This window comes from Pelodiscus sinensis, chromosome Z (assembly GCF_052426305.1).
Source record: "Pelodiscus sinensis isolate ZL-2025 chromosome Z, ASM5242630v1, whole genome shotgun sequence".
Taxonomy (NCBI): Eukaryota; Metazoa; Chordata; order Testudines; family Trionychidae; genus Pelodiscus; species Pelodiscus sinensis.
In genome coordinates this window covers 30051151-30078096 of record NC_143085.1, presented here as the reverse complement: position 1 = coordinate 30078096, position 26946 = coordinate 30051151, and the positions used below count along the sequence as shown (strand labels likewise).

The 26946-nt window shown below is 43.1% G+C and overlaps 1 protein-coding gene across 3 annotated transcripts in view; it reads left to right on the top strand.

The window, feature by feature from the left end:
• Positions 1 to 26946, top strand: part of ATP2A2 (ATPase sarcoplasmic/endoplasmic reticulum Ca2+ transporting 2) — a 102366-nt gene that overhangs the window by 23313 nt on the left and 52107 nt on the right. For all 3 annotated transcript variants that reach the window (XM_075898597.2, XM_075898596.2, XM_075898595.2), the window contains exon 5: positions 10181 to 10319. In XM_075898597.2, coding sequence (XP_075754712.1) covers positions 10181 to 10319 — 139 coding nt within the window. The remainder of the gene's footprint in view (positions 1 to 10180; positions 10320 to 26946) is intronic.

Here is a 26946-nt window from a genome sequence, read left to right as displayed (position 1 = left end):
CATCATGATGACTGCCATCGTGCTTTTTCCCCTTCAATTCCTGCGCTTGACTTCAGTAGCTCCTTGTGCATCACTGGAATAGAAGGTGGCAGACTCCTATTCCATGAGTGATGCAGTGATCAGGATAGAAAAAGCTGTATTCTTTTATGTTGAAAAGATAAAAATCTAGAAAGGCTTTTGCCCTGGAGAGCAGAAGTATAGAAGTTGCTTTCTCTAACTTCCTTCACCACTGACCAGTTTCTAATATGGGCCAACATCCTGAGGAATATAAACAGCAGGGAACAAAAAAAGCCCATCAAAAAGTGAGCCTCCTCTTTACCTCAGGGGGCTACAGAATCAAAACAGCCATTTCTCTCATGGCCAGTGCCGAGAACAGTCGCAGAAACATATGACATTCCAGGTGTCTTGGGAGTCGCCAGCACAGCGGACAAACAGACATGGGCTAAACCACACTCTCGATGTCAGGCTTCAAGTTGCCTGCCACATCAAATGCAGCACCACCTGGCACTGATAGTCTCATCGGCACTGTATAAGAGTGAAGCACCGACCATATCAGCAGGTTCCTCTGCCTCCACCACAGAGACTCCTAACGTGGTGCTAGCCGTCTTGGCACGGAGGCACGATTGAACACCTCAAATAGCGTCTGTGCATCCCACTACGGCACCGACAACACCAGACTACACTCAGCACAGAGACTTCTTAGTCTTCTCTACCTTTAATTTACCATTTTTAGAGTCTGATCGCTCTCCTGCCATGTTAATATCACAGAGATCATTTTCTCAGGAAAGATTTTATCGGAATCTGAAGATGAATTTTCTAGGGGTTTTTCCCCAGAAATTTTCCTTACACAGATCAGATTATTTACTCTTCCATATCTGACCAAGAATTTGATAATATGCCTTCATATTATGGCAGTCCCTGGGTACTCCTCCCATACTGGCAATAGTGGGACAAATGGCAATATTATGAAAAGCACCAGCATGGCCAGAAATGCAATATTCTCCTTCTAAACAAATAGATGAAGAGGACCCACCCACTCAAGAGGGGAGCCTCCCTGGACCTAAATGAACCCATCCCAGTGGAGGGAGCATCTGTGCCCCCAGCTCCAACTACCTCAGATGATGCTGCACACTTCCAAGACCTTTTTAAACATGTAGCTGCTGAATTAAATATTCCTGTCCATAAGTCTGTGGAGAATCAGCATGAGTTAATGGACATATTACACTTGGTAACACCATCTAAAATAGCACTGCCAGTTAATCCAGCAATAATGGAACCAGCAAAGACGGCATGGCAAACTCTGGCATCAATCTCGTCTACCACTAAGAGAATAGATAAGAATTAGTTCCACACAAGAGATCTGAATTTCTCTTTATACACCCAGTACCTAACTCCCTCATGGTGGAGGTTCCACAATAGAAATCCAAGCAGCAACAATTTCGGTCCACTCTATTGGACCGTGATAGCAAAAGACTGGATTCATTTGGATGCCAAATATACGTGTCTTCCACTTTACAATTTTGCATTTCTAACTACATTGCTTTATTAAGTAAATAGGACTTCAGGAATTACACCAAAATTAGCAACTTTATCACAGATATTCCTAAGACTAAAAGATAACAGTACAAAGCACTGGTATTGAAGGGTCACATGATTGACAGACCATCATTGAAAGCTGCGTTAGATGCTGCTGACATGGCTGTATGATCCACTGCAACAGCAGTAGTCATGAGAAGGGCATCATGGTCTAACTCCACTCCATTCCCCAGAGAGGTTCAGTGTACAGGGGAAGAACTTCCTTTCGATGGTCAGAAGCTGTTTGCAGCTAATACCAATGAAATTCTCCAATCCATGAAAGATTCCAGAGTAATGCTTAGGAATCCACAACCAGGTCCCTAGAGGAAGACAATATAGGTGTCAGCCCTACCCGAGACCTTGAATACTCTCCATATGTTCAACATTACAGCAGACAAGACCAACATCAACAAAATAGAGGTAGAAATAGAATCCAGCATTGGCACCCTTCCTCTACCACCTCCCAACATTTACAGCAGTCCCATAAGCAAACTTGAACATCAGGTCAAGGGTCATGAGAGCCTCTCACCTATTCCAACATCATCATTGCAAGTAAACCTGTTCCATCATTGACTGCTACCCTTCTTTAACAGCTGGCAATGTATAACCTCTGACAGCCTCTCAGTTATTTGGAGGACCTATCTTATTCCCTTCATGTTTCTACCCCTTCCCACCCCTCTTCCCGGGCCCTCTTCAGGAACTATTCTCATAAGATTCTACTTCAGCAAGAGGTAGAGCACCTTTTCCACATCAGTGCAATTTAGCCAGTCCCCACACAATTTAGGGGCAAAGGGTTCTACTCCCATTACTTCCTGACCAAAAAAATCGGGAGGTTGGAGACCCATCTTAGACCTCCAGGCCCTCAAATTAATCCAGAAACACTATTGCCAGCATTGGAATAGAATAATTGGTTCTTGTCCATTGACTTGCAAGATACATAATTTCACACTGCCATTCACCCTGCTTCCAGATGTTTTATTCATTTTGTAGATTTGCAATACTACTAATACATTTGGACTCTCCACAGCTCTGAGGATCTTTTTCAAAGGTTCTCATGGTTATCACAGTATCTCTGGGAAAGCAAAGCATTATCATATTTCCTTACCTCGATGACTGCCTCCTCCAAAGTATGCTTACACAATGATTCCTGCCGTTTTGTCAGTCACAAGACACTTATTCCGGTACCTGCATATGAATGAAGTCGAATCAACAATGTTTCCTGCACAAAAGATACAATTTATAGGATCTGCCTCAACTCAACAAAGACTACCAAATCCCTCCCTATGGACCATTTGAAAAAATTGTGGCCTCAGTAAACCCCCTCACAACAGCATTCAAATGTCTTCAGCTGTTGGGGCAAATGCCAGCGTGCAATTTCGTTGTCAACAACACTCGTCTTCACATCAGATGCTTACAGGACTGGCTGGGACATGTTTACAGAACCAATATCCACCCACTATCCAAATCCCTAGTCCTCTCAATGATAGTAAAAAAAATCCCTACACTGGTGGTTAAGTCCACAGAATCTTTGTTCTGGAGTCCACTTCCACTCATCAGAACCATCCATCTCCATGACAACAGATGCATCTTGGACAGGATGGAGTGCCCACCTACTACATCACACATCCCAGGGTCTGTTGTCCAGCAGCAACAAGAACCTACATAAACATTTCCTGGAACTCCGTGCAGTCAGGAATACATGCGCCAAATTCCTCCTGTTCATCGCCAACAGTCATGTCAGACTGTATATAGACAACATTGTAGCAATGTTTTATATAAATCATCAGGGCGGAACCCAATCTCGAGCACTTTGCACAGAGGCTATAACACTTTGGAACTGGTGCCTGAAATACAACATAAATATTACCACAGTGCACCTTCTGGGCACCCTGAACACAACGGCGGACACACTCAGCAGATCCCTTTTGACGGAACATGAGTGGCAAATGAATCTGCACATATTGCAGACCTCTTCCAACAGTGGGGTCACCCCACCACAGATCTGTTTGCCACACAATTCAACAAGAAATGTATTCTGTTCCAAGGCAGGTATTGGCAAGGGATCAATGGGAGATGCCTTCCTCATCAGTTGGTCAACCCATCTAATGTACATGTTTCCTCCCATACCCCTGTTGAACAGGGTAGTCCACAAGACAAGGAGAGACAAAGTCTATCTAGCCACATCAGCCATGGTTCCCATTTCTAAAGGCGATGTCCCGAGCATCACCAATCTGCCTACCTTACTGCGAGGATCTCCTTCATCCAGGCCTTGATGCCACCCCACCAAATCTCACTACACGTAAAGGCATGGCTCCTGGATAGTTCTCTGAACTAGAATTGACTTGCTCACAACAAGTATAAATGGTCTTTCTACAGTACACAGTAGGGCTTAGAGTATCTGTAAGACTTACCTTCAGAGATGGAAAAGATTCTCGACATGCATGTATGCACGCGTGTGTGTTTCACTGAGTAGCTCCTTCAACATCCTCCTTTCCTACTATCCTAGAATACCATCTGCACTTTTAAGCGGACCTTGAAATTAGTTCCATTAAAGTTCATCTTGCTGGTATTACTACCTTCTACTCTAAGAAAGATTTGTTCATATTTGCACATCCACTCACCAAGAGGTTTTTCAAGGGTCTTCAGACACTCTATCCAAGCATCAATCCACCAACACCACTGTGGGACCTGCATTTAGTATTGAATGCTTTAACTCAGCTGCCTTTTGAACTAATGGCCACACCTCACTATGACACTTATCCATGAAAACTGTTTTCCTCGTAGCCATTACCTCGGCGAGATGGGTGGGAGAGATTGTAGCCTTAATGGCTGATTCTCCATATACCACCTTTTTTGAAGACAAGGTCACTTTACATACCCACCACAAATTCCTCCCCAAGGTACACTAATCCTTCCACCGCTATCAGACAGTACACTTTCTCTAAACCACACACCAGTTCCTTCAAGATGAAAATGCACATCCTTGACCTGTACAGAGCACTTTTTACTTGCAATGAACAAAACCTTTTTGAGCATCTTAGAGACTGTTCATGTTGATGGCAAGCCACAATAAGGGCCAGGCCCTATTATCACAGACTCTCCTGCTGATTTCGGATTGTATCAAGCTCTGTTACTTGCAGTCAGATGTGCCCCCTCCATATAGTATAAGGGTTCACTCAACCAGTGCCATGGTTACCTCAATAGCATTCCTCCGTAAAGTACCCATAAGAGACTGTTGCACAGCTGCTACATAGTTGTTTGACCACATGTTTGCAAAGCATTACACACTTACAGAGGGACCTCTCTTCATCCTGAAATTTGCTGAGTCGTTCTTTTCCACTGTTTTCTGCCAGATCTGAAGTCCTTACCTCCCTAACCAGAAATAGCGTTGTAGCCACCTAATGTGAAGCACCTACAGGGACCCCTCTTCTCAAAGAGGAGGTTACTCTCCTTCATAGTAACTGTCATTCTTCCAGATGTGTCCCTGTGGGTGCTCCACAACCCTCCCTTCCTCCACTCTACTTCAGGATTCTCGCCTTCTTATAGGCATCATTTCAGGGTAGAGAAGGAACTGAGGAGCATTTGGGGGAGGGGGTAGCTTGTGCATGTGCGATGTCTACTATTTAAGAGCGTGTGGCTGCAGGTGTGTGCATGTGCAACCTCAGGGGACGCTGCTCTGAAATTTCCGATCTGAGGCTTGATGGCACCGCATCGACCTAATGTAGAGCACCCACGGGGACACTCATCTTGAAGAAAGTCTGTTACTGTCAAGATGAGTAACCTCCTCTCTCTGCACACATTTTCAGCCCAGGGAAACTGGTGTCAGATACGAGTGACACTCACATCCCTTCGTGTTCAGACCCCAGCCCCACAGATGATCCTTCCCTGGGGCCCACTCCCATCCATTCCTGCAGGGAAACAGGCCGGACTTCTCCAGGTGCAGGGAGCACAACAATAAAAGGAATGACAGGCGGCCTTCCTGCTCCTTGTCTGATCAGGGGTCGGGCCCCTTGAAAGCCCTAGGGCCCTAGGCTGAGCCTTTGAAGGTTCAAGTGAGGACAGTGTACCAACCACAGGTCAGTGTCCCTTTCAGCGTCCCTTTACCAACCATTTATCCCCTTTCCACTGTGCTAGGTCACCTATCACGATGGACTGCTTTGTCCCAGGCATAGTGCAAAGTGGATATTACATCCCATTCCACTCTTGCCCCCCTCTCTACTCTGTCTCTCTTCAGGAACCCCTCTCACAAGTATCTCTCCTAAGGCTGGAAGTTCAACAGCTCCTTGATATGGGGACTGTGGAGGAGGTTCCATTAAGGCAGGGGTATCTACTCCCGTTATTTCATGATACCAAAAGCCAAGGGCAGTTTTTACCCCATCCTAGACTTGAGGGGCCTCAATGCCTTTATAATAGTCAAAGTTCAAGATGATAATATTGGCCTCAATCATGCTGTGTCTAGCCACAGGGCACTGGTATGTTGCCCTCTGTCTCAAAGGTACCTATTTCCATATTTCAGTCGTGCCTTGTCACAGGTGTTTCCTATGATTCACAGTGGGCTGGGATCACTATCAGTTTATGACCCTACCCCTTGACCTTTCTGTGGTCCCCAAGGTGTTCACAAAATATATGGCAGTCGTTGTTGAATTCCTATGGAAAAGGAGGGTTCGGGTTTACCCATGCCTGGATGATTGGTTCATAAAGGGCTCTCAGGTTCTAGATCACATTCTTCATCAGGACACCTTTTTCAGGTTGGGCCTCATCTTGAACAAAGCCCAGTCTACTCTGATTCCCACCCAAAGGATAGAATTTGTAAGGATCTGTTTAGACACAATGCTGGCCAGTTCCTCCCTGCTGGTAGCCTGTTTTCTGGCAACTTCTGAGATTCCAGTCATTCCCCCACTACCATGGCATGGTGCAGCATAAGGCTGCTGGGGTTCATGGCGGCATGCACTTTTGTGGTACATCTCGCTAGGCTCGAGCTGCGACTGTTCCAACTCTGGCTGGCATGAGTCTGCAGCCGGACATTCTAGCCAATTGATATGGTGCTGACTGTGCCCATGGACATGCCGAGGTCCTTTAACTGGTAGCTGTACGAGGAGGTGGTCTGAGAGGAGATGTCATTCCACGGCCCTTCCCCCCACCACATAGTTGGTGATAGATGCCTCCAAAACAGGCTGGGGTGTCCATCTCGGGAAGCTACAGACTCAAGGTCTCCCATGGACCTCTCCCTCCACATCAATGTCAGGGAGCTGAGAGCTATTCATCTTGCATGTGGTGTTTTCTTTCCGCCTTTAGAGAAGACAGGTGTCAGTGTCAGTCCAACATATTTTATCCTGGATCACTTTCCGTATGAGGGCATGCTATGAGCTGGAGCAGGTTCCAGCCCTGCCTATCATGGCCCATTGGACCAGGGCCCATGCATCTTCTGCTATCTTCGTAGCTCAGATGCCCATCATAGAGATCTACAGGGCAGTCACCTGGTCATCTGGGCACACTTTTGTGAACCACTGTGTCATAGCGCAGCACGTCAGGGACAACACAGCGGTTGGCAGGGATGTATTGTGGTCTCTCTTTCACTGCCTTTGTAACTGTGTTTTTTGAGATGTGTTGCTCACGTCCATTTATAAAGGCACTGCCCTTTTTGTGAGTGCCCCTCTGTAGTTGAGGGGAGTCTTGTAGTCTGGCTGCCTGCAGGAGAGGAAATGTCCAGTATGTAGCCTAGGACCAGGCTTCTTCTTACCTCCTGTTACGGCTGCAGTGGGAGAGCCTGTGAAGTCTTTGCGCCTCCCCTCACCCCCAAGGTTCTCCCTAGGCACTCATGCTCCTGGCGGCGGGAGGCGACTTCATGTACTCTGCCTTATGCCCCCAGCCTGGTCAAAGCCTGGGGGTGGGGGAGAGTGTGAAGTCTCCTCCCACTGCCAGGAATGCATGGCGCTTCTAAGTACTGCATGCTCCATACAGAGCAGAGGAAACTTCATGCGCTTTCCTCCTCCTGGATGCAGCCCGCGGTGGCCTTTTTGCCCACCCCTGGCTTACAAGCTAATCTTCGCCTGTGGACCTGGTCCTGACCAGGTCTGAAGTTCATTTTCCATTCAGAGCTGTTCAGAGTGCTGCTGTTCTCCCAGTCAGCCCTTATGTCTGCCTGGTCAAGCTCCATCAGGGAACTGCCAGGCCTTGGCCCAACAGTTTATTTTATATTGGCCTGTTGTGCCCTGATTGGCTGCTGCAGACGCCACCACTCTGTCCTGCTTGGAGGACCTCTCTTCTGCTCCTGTCACTGGGCCTGAGGTTTCCCACCCCTGTTCTAATGGCTATGGGTCTGATAATCCAAAAATAAGAGTCTGCCTTTATAGGGTTCTGATAGAGAACTCTTGGCACCTGGTGTAAGTCTGGAACAATTGGTATAAGTTTGGTATACCTAAAAATCTTTGGAATTTCTGTACTCAACAGGGCAGACTTAAAATGTCTATAGTAATTTTTATGAAAACTTTTATTGTATCATTCCATTAGTATTGACCGTAGATCTTGGGGAGATAAGCTACTGGTATTTACTGGTTACCATCTAAATTTGGACAAGGCTATATTTTAGTTGTTAGTGGCCAGTCTGTGCTAGTACTTCTACTATAACTACCTCTTGCCTCTGGCTTTTTAAACCAATAGTGTTTTGATAGAATTTTAAAGGATAAATCCACTTTAGCCACATACTGCTTGGGAATTTTTAAATTCTAAACACAGTTTTGTCCCCTTGTAGCTAAAACTGAACCTTTAGGATACAATTGCTTTGCAGCTGGAGATAATTTCCAGTTTGGACAGGTATACACACGTTATTATGCTAAAAACAGCAATATGGCTGCAGTGACTTGGAATAGCCAACAGAGTACAACCCCCTCAGAGATATTTAGCACGTCTGAGGTCTGATGTTCTGTAACTTATTCGTAACTTAATTATGGAAAGAAGATTCAGGGTTGAGGCTAGGGATGTAAGCAAGTAGTCGACTACTCACATTCTCTCTCCCCAACCTTGCTGCCTCTGTATCAGAGGCAGTAAGGGTGGGGAGCAGGAGCTGGTGCTGGAGAAAATCAGTTTACAAGCCTGTTCCCTCAGCACTGTCTGTACAGTGCTACTTGTCCCCCCGCCCGCACTGCTGCCTCTATCAGAAAGCAGCATGAGGTGGATGGCAGAGGCAACAGCTGCGAAGTAGGGGCTCCCACTTATAGGGGCTGCTGGACCTGATGTGAGCCCGGACTGAGTGCTTTTCTTTATTGACTGTGTAGTTGATACAGTTCATATCGAGTACACGATTAGCCAATTACTGCCTTTTAACATGCTTAGTTGAGTGGGGTGGTTTTGAGGGTTTTTTCGTTTGTTTTTGCATAGACACTATAGTTACAATTTCTGTTTGTACTCTTTGAGTATGTTGGTCTTTTCTGGTTCCCTAGCTTTGGCACTGTATTTGGGAAGTTGTAGGTTGGCAAGTAATGCGTGTGAAATGTCATGTAGTATCACTACTTCACAAGTGCAAAGAAAAGAGCTTTTGGACAATAGTTATTTCCTAACTAGATGACAGAGAAGTTGTTGTAAGTGGATATGACCATTCCTCTTAATCTGACATGGCTTGAATGTGGAACAAAGACCTAAAGGAGGGATACAAAATAAGTATTGGAGGAAGCCAATGATTATAATTTATTGTTGTTTCTGTCAATAACTAGTGAAAACACCATACTGATGTGGGATAGAGGCGTTTTTTAATCAAAGGATGTGTTCCATACAGCCATGTGTGTGTGTAATCATTTTTGTAATAGATGTTTTTGCTGGAGTGTTGCTTTGCATCAGAAGCGACAAGGAGTCCTGTGGCACCTTATAGACTAACAGATGTATTGGAGCATAAGCTTTCATGGGCAAAGACCCACTTCGTCAGATGCATGTCATGTCATGACCTTCATCTGACGAAGTGGGTCTTTTCCCACGAAAGCTTATGCTCCAATACATCTGTTAGTCTGTAAGGTGCCACAGGACTCCTTGTTGCTTTTGCAGATCCAGACTAACACAGCTACTCCTCTGATGCTTTGCATGAAATATCTTTTTTTTTTTTTTAATTTAAATACCTAAATTAAAAAAATAGGTTTTCCTCCCATGTGACAGACTGTCAGTAGGCTCTCTAGCCATGAAAGTGACCAAAGAGAGAGGGGGCTTGGCGAGGATACAAGCAAGGGGGTGTTGTGGCCAGAGAGTCATGTGTTAGAGCAGGGGGCAACTCCCTATAATTCTTTAAGCTACAGCTTGCATGATCTCTAGCTACCAGAACATAATGGATATTCTGGAGTGGTCACTGCAAATTTCAAGACACTGGCTTCTAAACCTTTCAAGGGGCCCATTAATTCTGTTTGATGTGCTTTCCAGATTGCAATCTCATTTTGAAGTTGCAACCATATAACAGGGTGAGTTTAAATATCTCCATGAAAGAACATAGAATGAGTAAGTAGTATTCATGTAATGCTACGTGTGGGAAAATTAGAAAGAAGGGTGACCATTCTAGTCAGAATTGGCAGTACTTCTTGCTTTTAAAACTTCACATCTTGTTTTTGTTTTTGTTTTTTCCTTTCAGGAAAGAAATGCTGAAAATGCAATTGAAGCTCTTAAAGAATATGAACCTGAAATGGGCAAAGTATATCGACAAGACAGAAAAAGTGTACAAAGGATTAAAGCAAGAGATCTTGTCCCTGGTGATATTGTGGAAGTAGCTGGTGAGATGCCTTTTGATTAATAATATAGATTACATATGTCTAGTGCTTTATTTTTTGTTTTTCTTTGAACTGTTTTGAAGTGCTGGGCTGGATTATAAAGAAGCATAATAATGAAAGTTGACACCTCATTTATGCTTCATTGAAAATTCAGAATCCTCCATTGATATATAAATACCAAACATTAAATAGGTACTCGTGCCTTTGAATTGTCTTAGGTAACTATTATCTTTTAAATTAGTAGATATAAATGCAAAAGATGTCCTTGCAGCTAACTGATCTAGTGGGTTTTTTCATTTATTCATAGCTGTGTGAAAAACCTTTAAATGCAAATGAAAAATAACAATGTGCAAAGTAAATTAACAAAACTAAATTTTTCTCTGATCTTCTAAATGTCACAATTTAAAATGCTACTTGTAATAGTTAAACTTTTTTTTAATTGAGCAACCTGTATAAATGATTACAGCGCTACAGTATGGCTTTTATTGAAACACTTGTATTCAGATTCTAATCTTGCATTCTGTCCTAAAAAATCAAGTAACCTTCTCTAATACTTTGGAGAGACTGCCATCTTGAAAATGAAAATACATTGTGCTGTCTACTCCAAACTGGAGTGGTTTCTTTTCTGTTTTAAAGATTTTACTGCGTTAGTTTCTGTGCAAAGTCTGTAAGGTGAATCCTGTTAAAATCTGACGAAGTGGGTCTTTGCCCATGAAAGCTTATGCTCCTACACTTCAGTTAGTCTGTAAGGTACCACAGGACTCCTCGCCGCTTTTGCAGATTCAGACTAACACGGCTACCCCTCTGATACCTGTGAAAAATGTGTCTCAAACTTTTGTAGGCCTTACTGACAGTCAGATGATCCTTTTAAGATAATTTGAGCCGTACATCAATTTATTTCTTTTGAGCCTTCCTTCTTCCCACTTTGTATTTAATTATTATAGTAGCCATCCAGGGAGAGAGCAACATATACCTTAATGTGTATCCTGCTATTTTAGTATGCAGGGAAAGTTATGCTCTCACAGTGAAATTAGCATTGGCTCTTGGCCCAGATTTTACTCATTCAGAAACTTTAAAATTACCTAATACTGTCCTGAGCCTCTATCTTGTATGTAGTATGCAGTTAAAGTGGCCCTAATTAACAGTTATGCTTCTGGGGTATGCCAGAATCCCAGGTCTTTAAGTGCTGTCTTTCCTGTAGGGGGCCTTATCCTGGTCAGTGAATAGCATTCCTGGTGCTTCTGTTGGGGATATACCAATATAACAGCCAAGTGGTAAGATCATCTCTTTCAAGAGCAGATCTCATAAAACTAGTATACCCGTTTACAAAACCAGTACACCCATCTGCCTTTGCCTCAGGGATACAGACATTTCTTATGTTTTGTGGTAGGTAGAGACCATTGCCAGTATTACATCCTACCCTTTTGCTTCTCCACTGTGCCACGGGTCTTATCAAAATCCTCTTGGCGGTCACAACCAGTCTTTACCAAATGAGCACAGTTTTTCTCTACCTGGACAATGGGGTCCTGAAAGGTTGATCATTCTGGAGGTATAGATAGCAACTTGCATAACTCTATTTCTGTCCCTTTCCTTTACACCTGCGTGTCAATATGGAAAAGTCTACTTCTACTCCAGTTTAATAGACTTTTTCAGGGTCATTTGGGACTCTTAACATCTGAGCATTCAATCCCAAGACAGATTTGTCATTCTATCCATCCTCATCTCAACAACCGAGCCCAAAAAACCAAGCAAGTGAATTCCTGAAACTTCTGTGCCTTATGGCAACCTCTGTGTCTGTGACACTCAGGGTTGGCAACATACTTTACTTCACTTCAGTGTGTTGGGGGAGGGGGCCTTGGCTCCATTGCCCTCTGGAAGACCTAGTGCCTAGGGCAAAAGGGGCAGAGCTAATAGCTAGCCTCCAACAGCACCATCCAAGGCTCCAGAGGCAATTTGAAAGGCCCTGGGCTCTGGTAATTGCTGCTGCTGTGGTGGCAGCCCAGGTCCTTTTAAATCACCACACAAGAGGCAGTTTACTTCGTTGTTGTTTTGACCCCCACCCAACCTATTGACTACCCTAGCAACACTACACTCTTGGTATATTCAGGCCTATCTGAGAACTTTCTACTCCGACAGAGCCTGTCCAAGGAGTATCTATACTTCTAAGGGTCATTGGTTTTCTAACTTGGTATAAGAATTAGGGATGTGATAGTGTACATGTTTAAACAGTTAACCTAACCTTCACGATTACATGCAAGGCCCTTTACCCTATGTTACTGCCTCTGTAGCAGAGGTATCAGTGCGAGGAGGGGAGGGTGGCAGCAGGTGAGAGCTGGTGCTCGCAGGGAGCTGGCTTTTAAACAGGCTCCCCCCAAACAGTGGCTCCAAGGGAGCCTCATTTCCCCCTACACCCACGCTTCTGCCTCTTAAGCTGGCTCCCGCTTCAAAGACTTCGAATGCACCTTGACTAATAATTGGAGTTCTTTGAGATGTCCTTAGGGGCAACATTCTCTCTAATCTTTTCGATCCATTAGTGGATTTTTTCCATCCATCCACAGAATAATAACTTTTTTTATGTACACCAAAGCATGTGTGAATGTGCACTACCAGCAGAAACAAAAAGCCTAGCAGAAAGTAGGTGCTCTGCTAATCAGTTAGGTAGCATTTTAATCTCTCCTGAACAACTGCATGAGTGCCCAGCTTATAACACACACTGCTTATACGTGCTCCACTTCTTGCCCTCCTTCCCTTCTGCCTCAGAGTCTTTCACTGGACTTTCATGGTTGAGAGAGAACTGATGGGTCTGTCTCCCCTCTAAATACCGGTGGTAGACAACCTGCATTCCACAGACCTCCCAACTGCTCCACTCCCTCATGTGCTTCTCCCACAGTGAGGCTCCAGAGCCTTGCACTTCCTGTTTCTTTCCTCCCAGTCCCAGCACTTTCCAGGGAACCTCAAATCTCTTGATTCTCTCACTCTGTCCCTACTCCTCCCTCCCACAGCTGAAATGCCATAAACAGCTGATTTGTGTTGATCCAGCTTAGGGTGGGTGCAGGGCACTAGTGGCCTGATGCATGAGAGGCAGGTGGGAGGTAGAGTTAGAGGGGGGGCAAGGAGCCACCGGTGGAACCCCAATGGGTAATGGACTACTTGTGGCCCACTGATATGAAGGAGGGCCGGGCCACTCAGGCAACCCACGCACCATTTGTGGTTGCCCATCTCTATGTACCCTTGTGTCAGAACACAAGGATATCTTGGATGCAGGGGTGGACCCCTAGACACTGCTGAGCAAATCTGTAGCCTAAAATTCACAGACATGCACATTCCCTTATGTGGAGTATTTTGTAGGGACATTTAGCCAAAAGCAGATCTAAAAATGTAGTGCTGATTATATTAACTGCTTTACAAGATCATGAGGCAGCATACTATACTCTCTCTGGATTTCAGTTAGTGCCACGCTGCTTTGTCTGCTTCATACTCAGACTTAAACATAGGCCTTTTTTTAAGTTAACTTCTATTTTTTACAAACTTAGTTGGGAATGAAAAGTTCATGAAATTGAACATCTGAAAATTAATGGCAATATGGTGCACTACAAACTGGTATCCATATTCTTTGACGTTGCTTTCTTGATGACTTTTTTTATTCACTTTTGGGAAAAGTGTTACCCATATTATGAATGACAAATTACGTTATTTCTAAAATCTAGATTCTGCTGTACTTTACCTGTTTCAACAATAAAAAGTTTCTCCTTTTTAAAAAAATTTTCTTAAGAGGGAGTACACAAGTGATACAGCGTTGGGGCTAGAAGTTTACTGCAGCAATTTTGGACCTGACTTGAATTACGAGAAATAGAACAGTAATCTCTGAAAACAATTTTCTTTTTCAAGAGGACATATTTTGGTACATTATACTATAAAGAATTAATAGAATTGCTAGTGGATAATCAGCTTGAGGGTATGCATTTTAGTTTGAAGTATCTACATGTAGTGAGATGCTAACTGATTTTAATGCCAGTTCAGTGGCATTCAGGTGAAACTGACTTGTTTGTTTTTCAGCTGAGCAGCTTTTGTAAAATTAAAAAGATGGGGGTTGTTACTTGACCTCTTTTTGTCCTGTGGGGTGGTGGTGAGAAGAAGACACACTCTTAAACTACACATGGAATGCCTCAGAAGTCAGCAGGCTTTCCGCAGCACTACAAAATATCCTTTCTATGCCTCATTGACTCTAGTGGGGGATTTCTCTAAAGAAGGCAGTAGTTGCTAGATTTTTGCAGTTGTAACAATTAACTTTTCTGAATATGCCAACTGCTTGAGAATTCTTAAAAACGCATACTGCTCAAAGCAATTAGAATTAAAAACAAAATATCTTTGCTCCTTAAAAGTTAAGTTGTGCAATAATTTGGTTTTTATTGTAAATTTGATCTGACTGATTCATCTGACATTTGCAGGAAGGTTCACATGGGTTACATGAAATTGAAACAGATTATATTACAGCACATCAGTGTTCTGAGAATGTTTTCAATCCACTAGACTCACAACTGTTTGCCTTTTTTTTTTTCTTGTCCTCTTTTCTCATGACATTTTGAGGATTGTTGAAGACATATATTTAAGCAAAGGCATGTATCATCCAACATCTACCCTCAAAACTTTGAATTTGAAGTGAAAGTAATCTTGCTAAACTTGATGTTGCTCATTTCCTTGGCAATGATTGTTGTAGTCTGTCTGTTACAGAAATCTGACTGGAGAGTTGAGGCTGGGCTATAAGTGAAGTTCTCATTTATTCCCATTATTGTGGCTTGATAGAAGTACAACAGCTCGACTTTCTTAAATCTTTTATTTAATGAAGGACAGATTAAAGCTTTAAAGACTTTGCTTTCAAAGGGCACAATGTATATTTGCAGGTCTAATTAATGTGCAAAACTGGGTATTGTGGACATTTAGGGTCAGCTTTCCTAAAAGTGTAGCTATTCAGTGATTGTTCTTGATAGAGTTGCTGAGTGTTCAAATCCTTGAAAATCCAGCCCCGGTTATGGACTCTGAAAATCTGGTCTTAACAGGATAAATTTATAATTACTGGTGTAAACTAGGTGTGCAAGTACATATTTTTGCAGCTTTGGGTCTCAACTGTTGTACTTCTAGAGATGTATTTTTGTAGTAAAGTGGTTAATTAGTAAATATTGTCACTAGATTATTTGAAACTTTTTTGCGTGTATTAATGATACAAGATTACTGTAGTGAACGTTTCGGTAGGTGATTGTCTTTTTTTTTTTTCTTGGGAGGGCTTGAGAGCGAAGTGCATAATTTGGATTTTGGGAATAGGATCGTCTTTAGAATTTTTGCGAATAATCTGTTCAATTAATGTCACTTGATTATTGCAATAAATAGGAAAAATCCAACAGCTGTTTTGTATTGTCTATAGTTGGACACTGTGTAAAAGCCAAATATCAATTTAAGACCACTTCTTTAAGCTCCTTTTTAATGATCCAAGAGTCAAGTAGCTGCAAATGTCACCACTCAATGTGATGTTTTCCTTCATTAGTTAGTGAATAGCATGCATATATAGGTATCAGTTGAAATACAATTTTTAGTACCCCTTTACTTCAGAAACTCATGTTAAACTTCCTGGTATTAGTTTACAAAACAGCATATTCAGATATTAGCAAAACTTGATTTTTAGAATCAAATGTTTTAATTTATTTGCTTTATTGCATGATTGTTTACATTTGATATGCAGAAAAACCTTATAGATGGACTTAAGTACTGTGATTGCCTGTATTTTAAACTACCTGAACAAATAGGCATTAGATCCTGTGAACAAACTCTTGAGTAACACTGCTTTTCTTGGATATTTGCACAATTAGTGAATACATTTTGAATTCAGATTACTACAGTAGCTATAATAAACATCCAAAATTTCTTCTTGTAGAGCAGGAATGGGAAACTTCCAGCCTAGAGGCCGGATTCACCCCCTGCTTAATTTCATCTGGCTCATGGCAAGTTTCTGCATCTGAAATCTGAGTGCTGGCTTGCAGTAATCAGGAAAGCTGTGCATGCTGTGTTGAACTGCAGGCTCGGCCCTGCAGCTCCCATTGGCTAGGAACCACAATCAATGGGAACTGCAGAGGCAGTGTTTATAGGCTAGGGCAATGCGTGGAGCCACCTCTTTCCCTCCCAGGGACCACAGGAACATGCTAGCCATTTCCAGGAACTGTGTGGGATCAGGGGAGGTGAGGAGCCTGTTTTTTAGTCCTGCTGTGCCACCAATCAGAAGCCACCTAAGGTAAATACTCTGTACCCCAAGCCTCTGCACCAGTCCTGAGCCCTTCTAGCACCTTAACGCATACTGACACTCTAACACCCTGCCCTGAGCACACTCTTGCACTCCAAACCCCTTGGCCTTAGCCTCTCCCCTAATAAGAGCCCTCACCTCTTCCCGTACCCCAATCCTCTGTTGCCTCCTGCATCCTGATCCCTTCCTTTTTGGCCCCACACTAGAGCCTAGGGGAAGCCCCAAGTCTCTTCCCTTCTCCCTGCCTCCCCCTGGAGATATGTGGCCTGTGACTTTGCCGGGGGCGGGAATCAGTGGCTCCTGATGAGAGGTTCCCACCCCTACCTTAAGGCATGAGCTTTATTCAAAAACAATTTAAGAATATTATAAATGCTTTAGCATAATACAAATATCTGAATTTGTGATGCATTCTGTACTTTTAAATGGCTGAAAACAATGCATTAAATTGTCAAACAAGGGAAAGCTTCTGGATGGGTAGAGAAGAGCTGTACTGTAAGCCATAGTGTCAAGACTTGGAGGTGAGAGAAACTGTGTGCATGCCACTGTCTCAAGTGTGTAAGAGTATTTGGATGGCCTTTGACATGGTGTTTGCAAAAAGATGACCATGTAGGGAAGTGACAGAGCACTTCAAAATGGGATACATATCTGGGCATGGAATTCTAGGCAGAGTGCCAATGACATTTGTATGTCTAGGCAAATGTGTCTCACCATTGAATGTCGTAAATAACCAGGTGGTAGGTTTCTCCAATATGTCAGTGGCATCTAAGTTCAGGATACTTTCTACAGATCTTTCAGTGCAGAAGAGTAATATTGATCTAGTTAGCTTTGCATGGTAGCGACTAGCCCTGTAATATTCTTTTATCAAGAGGATTTCTGACTCTAAACAGTCAGTTTATATTTGGGCCTGACTTAGATAGAAGTGTTGTCAGGAAGCGTTAGACTAACAAACAGGATTTCTTTTTGAGTTATTTAAATGAACCATTCTCAAGGTTACCCTAAAGGCAATAAATAATGGATTAAATTACCAGTCTTGAATTAGACACACTTAGAAAATAGGTGGTTGAGGAGTCAACCTCCTCCCTCCCCCATCATTGGGTTGGATGGAGAGGTCATGCGCCTGTTCTTGTAATATTTTTCCCCGTTGGTGGATTTTTGTAGTTTAGATTAGGGATATTTAAATTGAGATTAACTGGCTAATTGAATCGTTGATGCAGTTTGCATTGACAATTTGATTAGGCGATAATGGTGCCTCTGCCTTTGAAATGTAGCAGCAGGCCCTGGGTGTTGCTGCAGTAAACTTCTAACCCCATCTGACCCCAGGCTCCAAGCAGCACTGCTCCTTTAAAGCACCCCCTCCTCTTCCCTCTCCCCCTTTGCTGCCTTTTTCTGATAGAAGCAGCAAATGCTTATCGACTAGTTGTTCACATTCCTAGTATGGATATGAATTTACAGTAGCAGAAATATATGTTGGTGTCTGCCAAGATGGGGGGAGGCACTGAGAGACAAGTTTAATAACATCCTTTCAAAATTAAATAAAGGGAGTTGAAGAAAAGGAGGGAAGCTGAATAAGTCAACTTAGAGGTCCAGTGAAGATACTCTTAATAGGTGAAACAGTGAAGACTGACTGACATTAAGTTTTTTAAAGCTGTATCTACTTCATGAAAACTACATCTTTCAGGAAGGGTTAAACAGAGTTAATGGAAAACAGACATAATTTTGTGACATGCATACGTTTTATACGGGAAGCTTTTAAAAGGTAATAAAACTTTATCTTGTTCATTACAGTAACTGAGTTAAAGGATTTGGGACATACGCCTCAAGGTTTATTCACTGACTTCTGATGGGCGCAGTTCTCAGTACTGTACTGTTGAAAACAAACTTGGTGTAACTTAGTAACCTAAAGTTGACCAACAGAACAAATATCCATATGTTATCCTCAAATGGCTTTTCAACTTTACTGCTATGTTATGTCAGTTTCAAGACAGGCAAGTTTCTTGGGAATTGCATCCCTCTTACTGGGAATTGCTGTTCATTTTAATAGATGAAAGTTTTCTAATCTTCTCTCTGTCCCTGTCTGCGTCTCAAAAGTGGCAGGCATAGCGCTCTGTCTCTCAAAAGTGGTAAGTATAGTGAGCAGGGAATGGCCCCTTTCATGGCCCCTGGGGAAGTTGGCAAGAAGAGCACAGCCCCCTAGTTTGTTTTCATTTTATCAGAATGTTAAACTTGAGTTTCAGAAAGTGAAACTTTAGTTTCATTCTAAGTCTAATGTTTAACCAGGTGCCTTTAGTCTTTGGTTGTTAGTTTGCCATACATGTAAGCAGAATCCTTAACTGGCCACAAGAGCACTGTAATCCATTTACCTCTTTTCTTGATGATCAGTGAACATCCACAGGTTGCAAATCTGCGTCCTTCACAAAGCCCTTGCATTCTCCCATACTTGGAATAACTTTGGCTTAACCGATCCCATCTTGTTTACTGTTGGGGATGAGCAGGTTGTATCCCTCAAAGTTTATTTCAGAATCAATGAAATGGATGAACTTACTCAGCTCTTTTAATCTTTTATCAAAATAAAGTGTAATGAATTTTATTTTTGTGCAGCAAACATGCCTTGTGTATCTATTCCAACATATTAAACCAGTCTTAATATTTAAGAAGTGGTTTAAATGTTAATTGTATAAATCCAATATTTTAAAAAGTTATTTCTGAAACCAATCAGATTACATTCTTCCATCTCAAAAAACTAAATAGCTAACAAAAAACTCTTGAAAATTGACTACTGCTTGTAGTGTATGTTTTAAAGCAGGGCTACTCAACTTTGGAAGCCCTGGGCGCCACAATGATATTCACAGCTCATGCCGAGGGCCGCAACTTAAGTATGGTTGCATATACAGGCAGTCCCTGAGTTACGCGGATCTGACTTACGTCGGATCCGCAGTTACGAACGGGGCCCTCTCCCTGGTCTCCAGCAGACCAGGGGGACGGGGAGCAAAGCGGCGGAACATGGCTTCAACTAGGGATGTTAATTTGTTTAACATTCATTTTTGTAAACTTATAACTGCTGAAATGTAAAGCAGTTACACACTTTACACGTGGGGTGGAGGGAAGGTAGAACAGGCAGGAGCTGGTACTCAAGGAGAGCCAGCTTTTAAGCTGACTCCTGCGAGCATGAGCTCGCACCATGAGGCAGGGAAGGCAGCTTTGCAGGAGCTGATAAGCACGGGAAGCTGCCTTAAAAGTGTACATGTTCACATCTCTAGCTTCAACCTCATAATTCAAATGACTTCAGTGGTGTTTACAATGAGGTTAGGTTCAAACCTCATGTCTCAGAACAGTCCCTGAAGTATTAGAGAACCTCTGACACAGCCAAAATATCCTGCTGAATAGTGTGCAGTAAGGCTGTAAGCAAGTAGTTGAGTTGAGTACTCTACTTCCTTCAACTCCCTTGCTGCCTTTTGTGTCAGCGGCAGCAGGGGGGTAACAGGAGCTGTTGCTTGGTGGAGCTGCCTTAAAAGCCGGCCCCTCTTCCCCCCCTGCCCTCAGCACACTGTGGTGCTGACTGTCCACTTGCTGCCTCTGATAGCGGAGAGGGGGGATAAGGAAGTTGCTGCAAATCAGTCTCTGTCCGCAGTGGGCCGAAACTCACTGTGGACAAAGGCTGCTCCAGCAGGAACTCCTGTTTGTGGTGGCCTAAGTTGGCCCTAGACAGGGGCTGCTGCTGGAGCAGAATATGCCCACAGCCTGCCCAGGCTACTATGATCAGGGGCTGCTGGTCCCAGCATGAGCCAGGACCAACCAGTCCCAGCTTGTCCTAGTCCAGGACTGTGGCAGCTCAGCATTTTAAATGTAGTAAGCCAGGCAGCTGCATTGCTCTTACTACATTTAAAATGCTGAGCTGCGACAGTCCCAGATCTCTCCTGGCTCATGCTGGTCCGGGATCTGCCGTCATTGGAGCTCTGCCACTTAAGTCTAGTGGGAGCCAGGATGCCTGCGTACCTGGCTCCTAGTACATTCAAACTGCAGAGTTGCAGCAGGAGTAGCTCCTGGACCGGTGTGAGATGGGGTGGAGCACCTTCCTTTATTGACTAATCGTGTAGTTGATACAAATTGCCTCTTAACATCCTTAGTGTGCAGACTGATATTCACTGGAAAATGTCTGTCAAATGTTAGTTATTTAGCTTCTGAAGAATGAGGCAACTATAGTATTCAAGACCTAGGTGTACCATGGATTAATATAGAGGCGGTATGATATTTTCTGTCCTAGGCATCCCTTTCTTAATGATTGCCAACATTCCCTTTGGTTTTTTGACTGCCGCTGCACGTTGAATGAATGTTTTCAGAGAACTATCCGCAATGACTCCAAGATCTCTCTGGAATGCTAACAGCTAATTTAATCCCATCATTTTATAAATGTATAGTTGGGATTATGTTTTCCAATATGCATTATTTAGCATTTATCAACATTAAATTTAAGCTGCCACTGTTTTGCTCACTCACGTAGCTTTGTGAGATTCTTTTGATGCTCTTTTTAGTCTACTGTGGACTTAAAACATATTGATACCAAACTGCTTGATCTGCACATTTTGCTACCTCATTGGATTATGCTTTTCTCCAGTTTATTTATGAATATGTTGAATAGGACATTAGTCCTGGTAAAAACCCCTGGGGGGACACAACTAGTTGCTTCTCTCCATTCTGAAAACTGACCGCTTATTCCTATCACTATATTATATTAATGATTGCTTTGGGATTCCTGGTAATATGGGTTCTACCTCTTTCCCAAAAATCCCATCCCTCTAATATTAAAACACATTCACATAGGATAATCAAACTTGTGCGCATTGTACAAGTTTAATTGTAGTATAATTAATAAAAACACAGGTACAAAGCTTGTAGATGAAAATTATTTTAGTATCCCATCTTTAGAATTCAACCTAAATGTAGTAATCCATACCTCTATATCTCACAAACATATAGGCTGTGTCTAGACTGGCATGATTTTCCGCAAATGCTTTTAACAGAAAAGTTTTTCCGTTAAAAGCATTTGCGGAAAAGAGCATCTAGATTGGCACAGATGCTTTTGCGCAAAAGCACTTTTTGCGGAAAAGCATCCATGCCGATCTAGATGCGACTTTGCGCAAGAAAGCCCCGATCGCCATTTTCGCCATCGGGGCTTTTTTGCGCAAAACAGTTTTTACCTGTCTATACTGGCCCTCTTGCGCAAAAGCATTTGCACTTAGAGGGCTTATCCCTGAGTGGGAGCATCATAGTATTTGCGCAAGAACACTGACAATCTTACATTAGATCGTCAGTGTTCTTGCGGAAATTCAAGTGGCCAGTGTATACAGCTTGAAAGGTTTTCCGCAAAAGCAGCTGCTTTTGCGGAAAAACTTGCCAGTCTAGATGCAGCCATACTGTTATATTTGTCTTCGTGGCTAGTAATTGCAACAATATTAGCATAGTTAGAACTGAAGGGACTGCCATTGTTATAATCTTCTTCCTTCCTCAAAAGACCGTGTTATTGGTGGCCTTATTTATCATATATCATTTAGGATAAGTCTTGATTTTTCTCTCTGCTCAGACCTTGCATGGTCCGTGCATGACTATTCTCCTTAAGAATGAGGGGAAGAATTAAGTCCAGTCTCTTGTGAAAGTTTTGTTTTATAGGAGTGGGTATACATAAACTTTTGTTTTTGTAGTTTAACAGTATTCATTATTCTGTGTATAGAAGATATTTTGCAGACAGCTAGAATATGCAAACATGAAAAAAATTAAGGCTGTTCACTGTAGGCATAGAACTGCAATCATCAGGATTTTATTACTTCTAAAAGCATAAATATTCCCACGTATAGATTGTTAGGTTTGGTTGAAAACCTGTAACAGGGAATAACTTTCTTTTTTAATTGATAATATGGACACTTAACCTACCGTTCAGTAGAATTAATTTGGACCTACAATTGTTAACAAATATAAATATTTATGGTGATACTTGACATATTTGAGCTTCACTGAAGAGACTGAAATTATTAAATTATTTATACTTAGCACTGTAAACAAGATTCTTTCCAAAAAGCTTTTTTATTCCATATGAAATCAGTGTTGCTGCATCTTCAGGGATTTAGAATTCTGTTTTGTCACTAATGTGCTGAGGCTATCTACTCATTCAACTTTGAGGATTTGTATGGGGGGAGGGGGTTATGTTTGTATGAAGTACCTAGTAATATAATCCTTGACACTTCTTGGCAAGCTTTCGTTTCAGGAATTAGAAACATCTGGTTAACCAAACACCATTAACAGCTCTGACTATGTATCTTAAGGCTCCCTAATGTGTGAGGATTGTCTAAATACATAAAACAAAACTGCATTCTTGAGGAGCCATTATGTTGTCTAATGGTGGTGAAATGGCTTTTCCTAAGGTGTTCTGAATGTCTAAACTTTTCACTGTAAATCAATACTAAAAGTAGACTGTTTAAAATATGTAGAATTTGGGAGATAATCATGGCTCCCCCACAGCCTCGTCTAAGTTTATTAGCTTGACTCCACCAAATTCATTGTGGACCCCAAAAGTGTAATATGGATCTGGAATTCAAACTAAAGTCCAAGTGGTATTGGTTTTACCTTTTAGGCTCCAACTGGATTGAACTTTGAATGTTTACCAATCTACTTTTAAATCTGTTCAGACTAATGTTAAATACATGGTTTGTTGGGTGATATTCTAGCCTAAAGTACTATAATTAATCTTTTTACTTCTATTAGATAGGAATTAGGAACTTTTAAGTATTGCATCAATGAGAGGTGTCTTTCTGGGTAGTACATGAAAGTATGGTGATAGTGGGAACCTTCGACTGATGGTAGGGATATATAGCTCTTTGGTGCTAGCTTTACTGATATCCAATTCATACCAATATGACAAGGTTTGACTCACTACTGGAGCGCCTCCTGCCAACTGTTCTGGTGATTAGCTCTTATGCTGCTGTGCCCTCTTCTGGTGGTGATTTATTATCATCACTTCTGACTACATCTTTGCTAGGTGTCCGGTTTTGAACTGGACAGTCCAGTATTTGAGCTTTCTGTTCGGGAAACAAATTGAGAAAATAGAAATGTCCAGTCTTTTCTAAATAAGATGTAATGTTGATTGTGATGTAATGTCAAGTGTGTCTGGTATTTTTGTTGAAACAATCTGGCAACCCTAATCTTTGCCAGGACCACTGTGTTCTCTTCGTGACAGAGCCCTTTGGCTATGTCAGACTCCATGTGTGTGTCTGATAAAGGACAACATTTCAGTCCTTCAGTCCACCCACTTCCTCGATGGCAAGTGTGTGGCGGGGAGGGGATAGACCTGAGTCAATCCACTACACTAGATCCCAGCTACGGGAACCTTGTAGATGACAGCGTCTTGCTGTGTCCCCTCTGACCTCTTTACTCTCCCTGGGCCGCTGCAGCCCGAGCAACCTCTTTTCTTCTCCCCTTTCCCCAGGACTTAGCCTGCAGATATCTGCAGCCTGTTACAAATTGCCTTTAGTTCCCTCAGTCTCTGATTGCAGCACTGCTCTAGCCAGGATGCTTGCTGCCCTTCACCTGCAAGCTAACCATTTCCGCATCCCTCAAGCTGCTCTATACTGCAGTTCTTCTTACATAGTCCTGCCTGGCCCTAATTGTCTGCTCTTATAAACGCTTCTGTAATTGGCTGTCTCTGGCACAACCTCCCTAGGGGCTCTAAACCCTGAGATCCCAGTATGGGGCAGATGTCCCAACACACAACCTCCCCCTTTAGACTGCCCTGTCGTGAGGAGGAAAGTATTTCTGCTTTCCCAGATTCCCTTGCAGGTAGGGCCACAGGTTATCCCTCTCCTGTCTCAGGTTTTCTACTGAGAGGAGCAACCCACTTCTCTCTTCCAGTGTGTGGGTCTCCTGTTTATATCTACCACTTCACAATCACCACTTGCTGGTATGGGAGATGGCTCCCTGCCAGGCCCCTAGTCTTCATTGCTCCATCACTCTGGGCAGTCTGACCCAGCTTGGCACCCAGGCATCACTTGCCTATTCCTCTTTCTCTTAAGGAGGCGAGGCCTTTTTACATGACCCTCATGGAACCAGAAGCAAGTCCTGTACTTTCCCTTTGCCAGAGGCCTCCTATTGTCCTTTCCTTGCTTATCTCCTTCCTCTGAGCTAGCCTCGACTTTGCAACTTAGGTTCAGGTACTTCTACTGCAAGACCTACCCCCGCCCTCTTCTCACAGGTGGAGCTTTTTTGAATGAAGCTTTTGTTCCCCATCCCAATCAGTACGTTCTCCCTTCCAATGTCCTTTCACATGCAGATGTAACATTTGCACAGCCCTGCCACTAGCCTCCAAATCGTGGTGCCTGGTTTCCCTGCTTGTTCTTTGGCCTCTACCTACCCATTCCCAGGGCTCGACAAATCATGTAAACTACTCACCCGTGGCGAGTAGATTACAAGCCAGCACTGCGCGATCTGCACATGCGCAGCTCATAGAACCGTGCTGCTGGCGAGCGGGGCTCGCTGCTGCTTGGCGAGTGCTGCCCATTCCTATAGCAGTTTATTATAAAACTGTTGCTCAGCTAACTGAGACCTGTAGTTCCACAAGCACTCTTGTGTTTCCCACTGTCTCTGTTGGGGCCTGAGTACCTGAAGCTGCTTGTCAACCACATTGACAGGGGTTTCAGCCTTGGAATCCAGTCCAGCAGGACATAAACCTCAGCAAAATATGCTTCCACATATTATGGCTCCATTGTATCTCCATTCTTACTGTCTCTCAAACAGTCTTTCAAATTCCCTTTGTATTGAGGCAAAAGTCATACATTCTGAATCTGTCACTCAGTCCTTATCTATCAGGGGTGACTCAGGCTATGTCTACACTATAGAGTTTTTGCAGAGAAACAGCCATTTTTCTGCAAAAACTCGCAGAGCATTCACACCTCAAGCATGTTTTTGCTCAAGTAAATTGAAAGATGAGAGGGGTTTTTGTGCAATTGGTAATCCTCATTCTATGAGGAAGAATGTCTTTTTGCACAAGAAGGAAAAGGAAAAAGCACAGGTGCCCTGGTGGCCATTCTTTCCATAGCAATCACTGCTTACTTGTGAGAGTATCAAGCAGTCTGGAGTCTTTCACAAGTTTTTGTTGCACTTTTGCAGTGTGGACGCTCTCTTGTGCAAGAAGTTTTTGTGGAAGATCTCTTCCAACAAAAGCTTCTTGCGCAGAAAGCCTACAGTCTAGACATAGCCTGAATGTCTTCACCATTATGTTCTACAGGGTTTGATGCATCATTGTGCCACCTCCTGCTGGTTGTCAAGGGGGATAACTCTGTATGCCAGTGTACTTGCTTCTGGAGTTGTCTTGCTATGATGACTTTTACTTTTGGGACCCACATCACTCCCAAGGCCACTGCATCCTTTTCATGAGACAACTCTTTGGCTGTGCCACACTCCATGTTACTGTCCCCCAAAAAGCAGGGAGGAACACAATCAGTCTTTCAGTCCAGCCACTCTTTTAGTGTTGAGTGGGGGCATAGAGGAAACCCAGGCCTGCCCACTATATTCCAGATCCTGGTCCAGAGACCCTGTAGATCAAGGCTGCTCAACTTTGGAAGCCCAGGGGCCACAATGGTACTTGCAGCACATGTCGAGGGCCGCAACTAAAGTATATATGCAAATAGCTTCTTTCACACTGATGGGCATGAATACAAATATTAAGGCAAGACTACAGAACCTGAAGGTCCCATTTAAGTAAATTCTGCAGATATTAATAAAATGCAATATTTACTCTATTTCTACTCATATGACTACTTTTAATGAGCAATATGACAGACCAGGAGTTTAATTTCCAAAAAGCATATCAAATAGAAGACCATTCTATTGACTACTTTTTTGTTTTGGCTTCAACAGTCCAGGTAGTTAATTACTAAAACACATATCAACCCAAACAATACCGTAAAGCCAATCTGCAAACAGGTGTGTTGACTAGCCCTGCTGTAGATAGCCACGACTTGCTGTGTTCCCACTACCTCCTCTGTAGATTTTCCTGGGCCACTTCTCCATGGCTCTTGCACAGTCTTGGCTCTTGCCTCAAGTCCTCAGCCTGTATATCCCTGCAGCATTGCTCTATCCAGGGTGCTTGGTGTTCTCTACCTGCAAGGGAGCCAGTCTTCCCCTCTCATGCTCCAGGGAGTCACTCAGGCTGCTCTATACTGCAGCTCTTCTGATATGGGCCTGCCCGGCCTCGACTGTTTGCTCCTATAAACCCTTTTGTGACTGGCTGTCTCCTACACTGCCTCCTTAGGGTTTTGTTGACCCCTGAGAGCACTGTGTGGTGCAGACACTCTATCA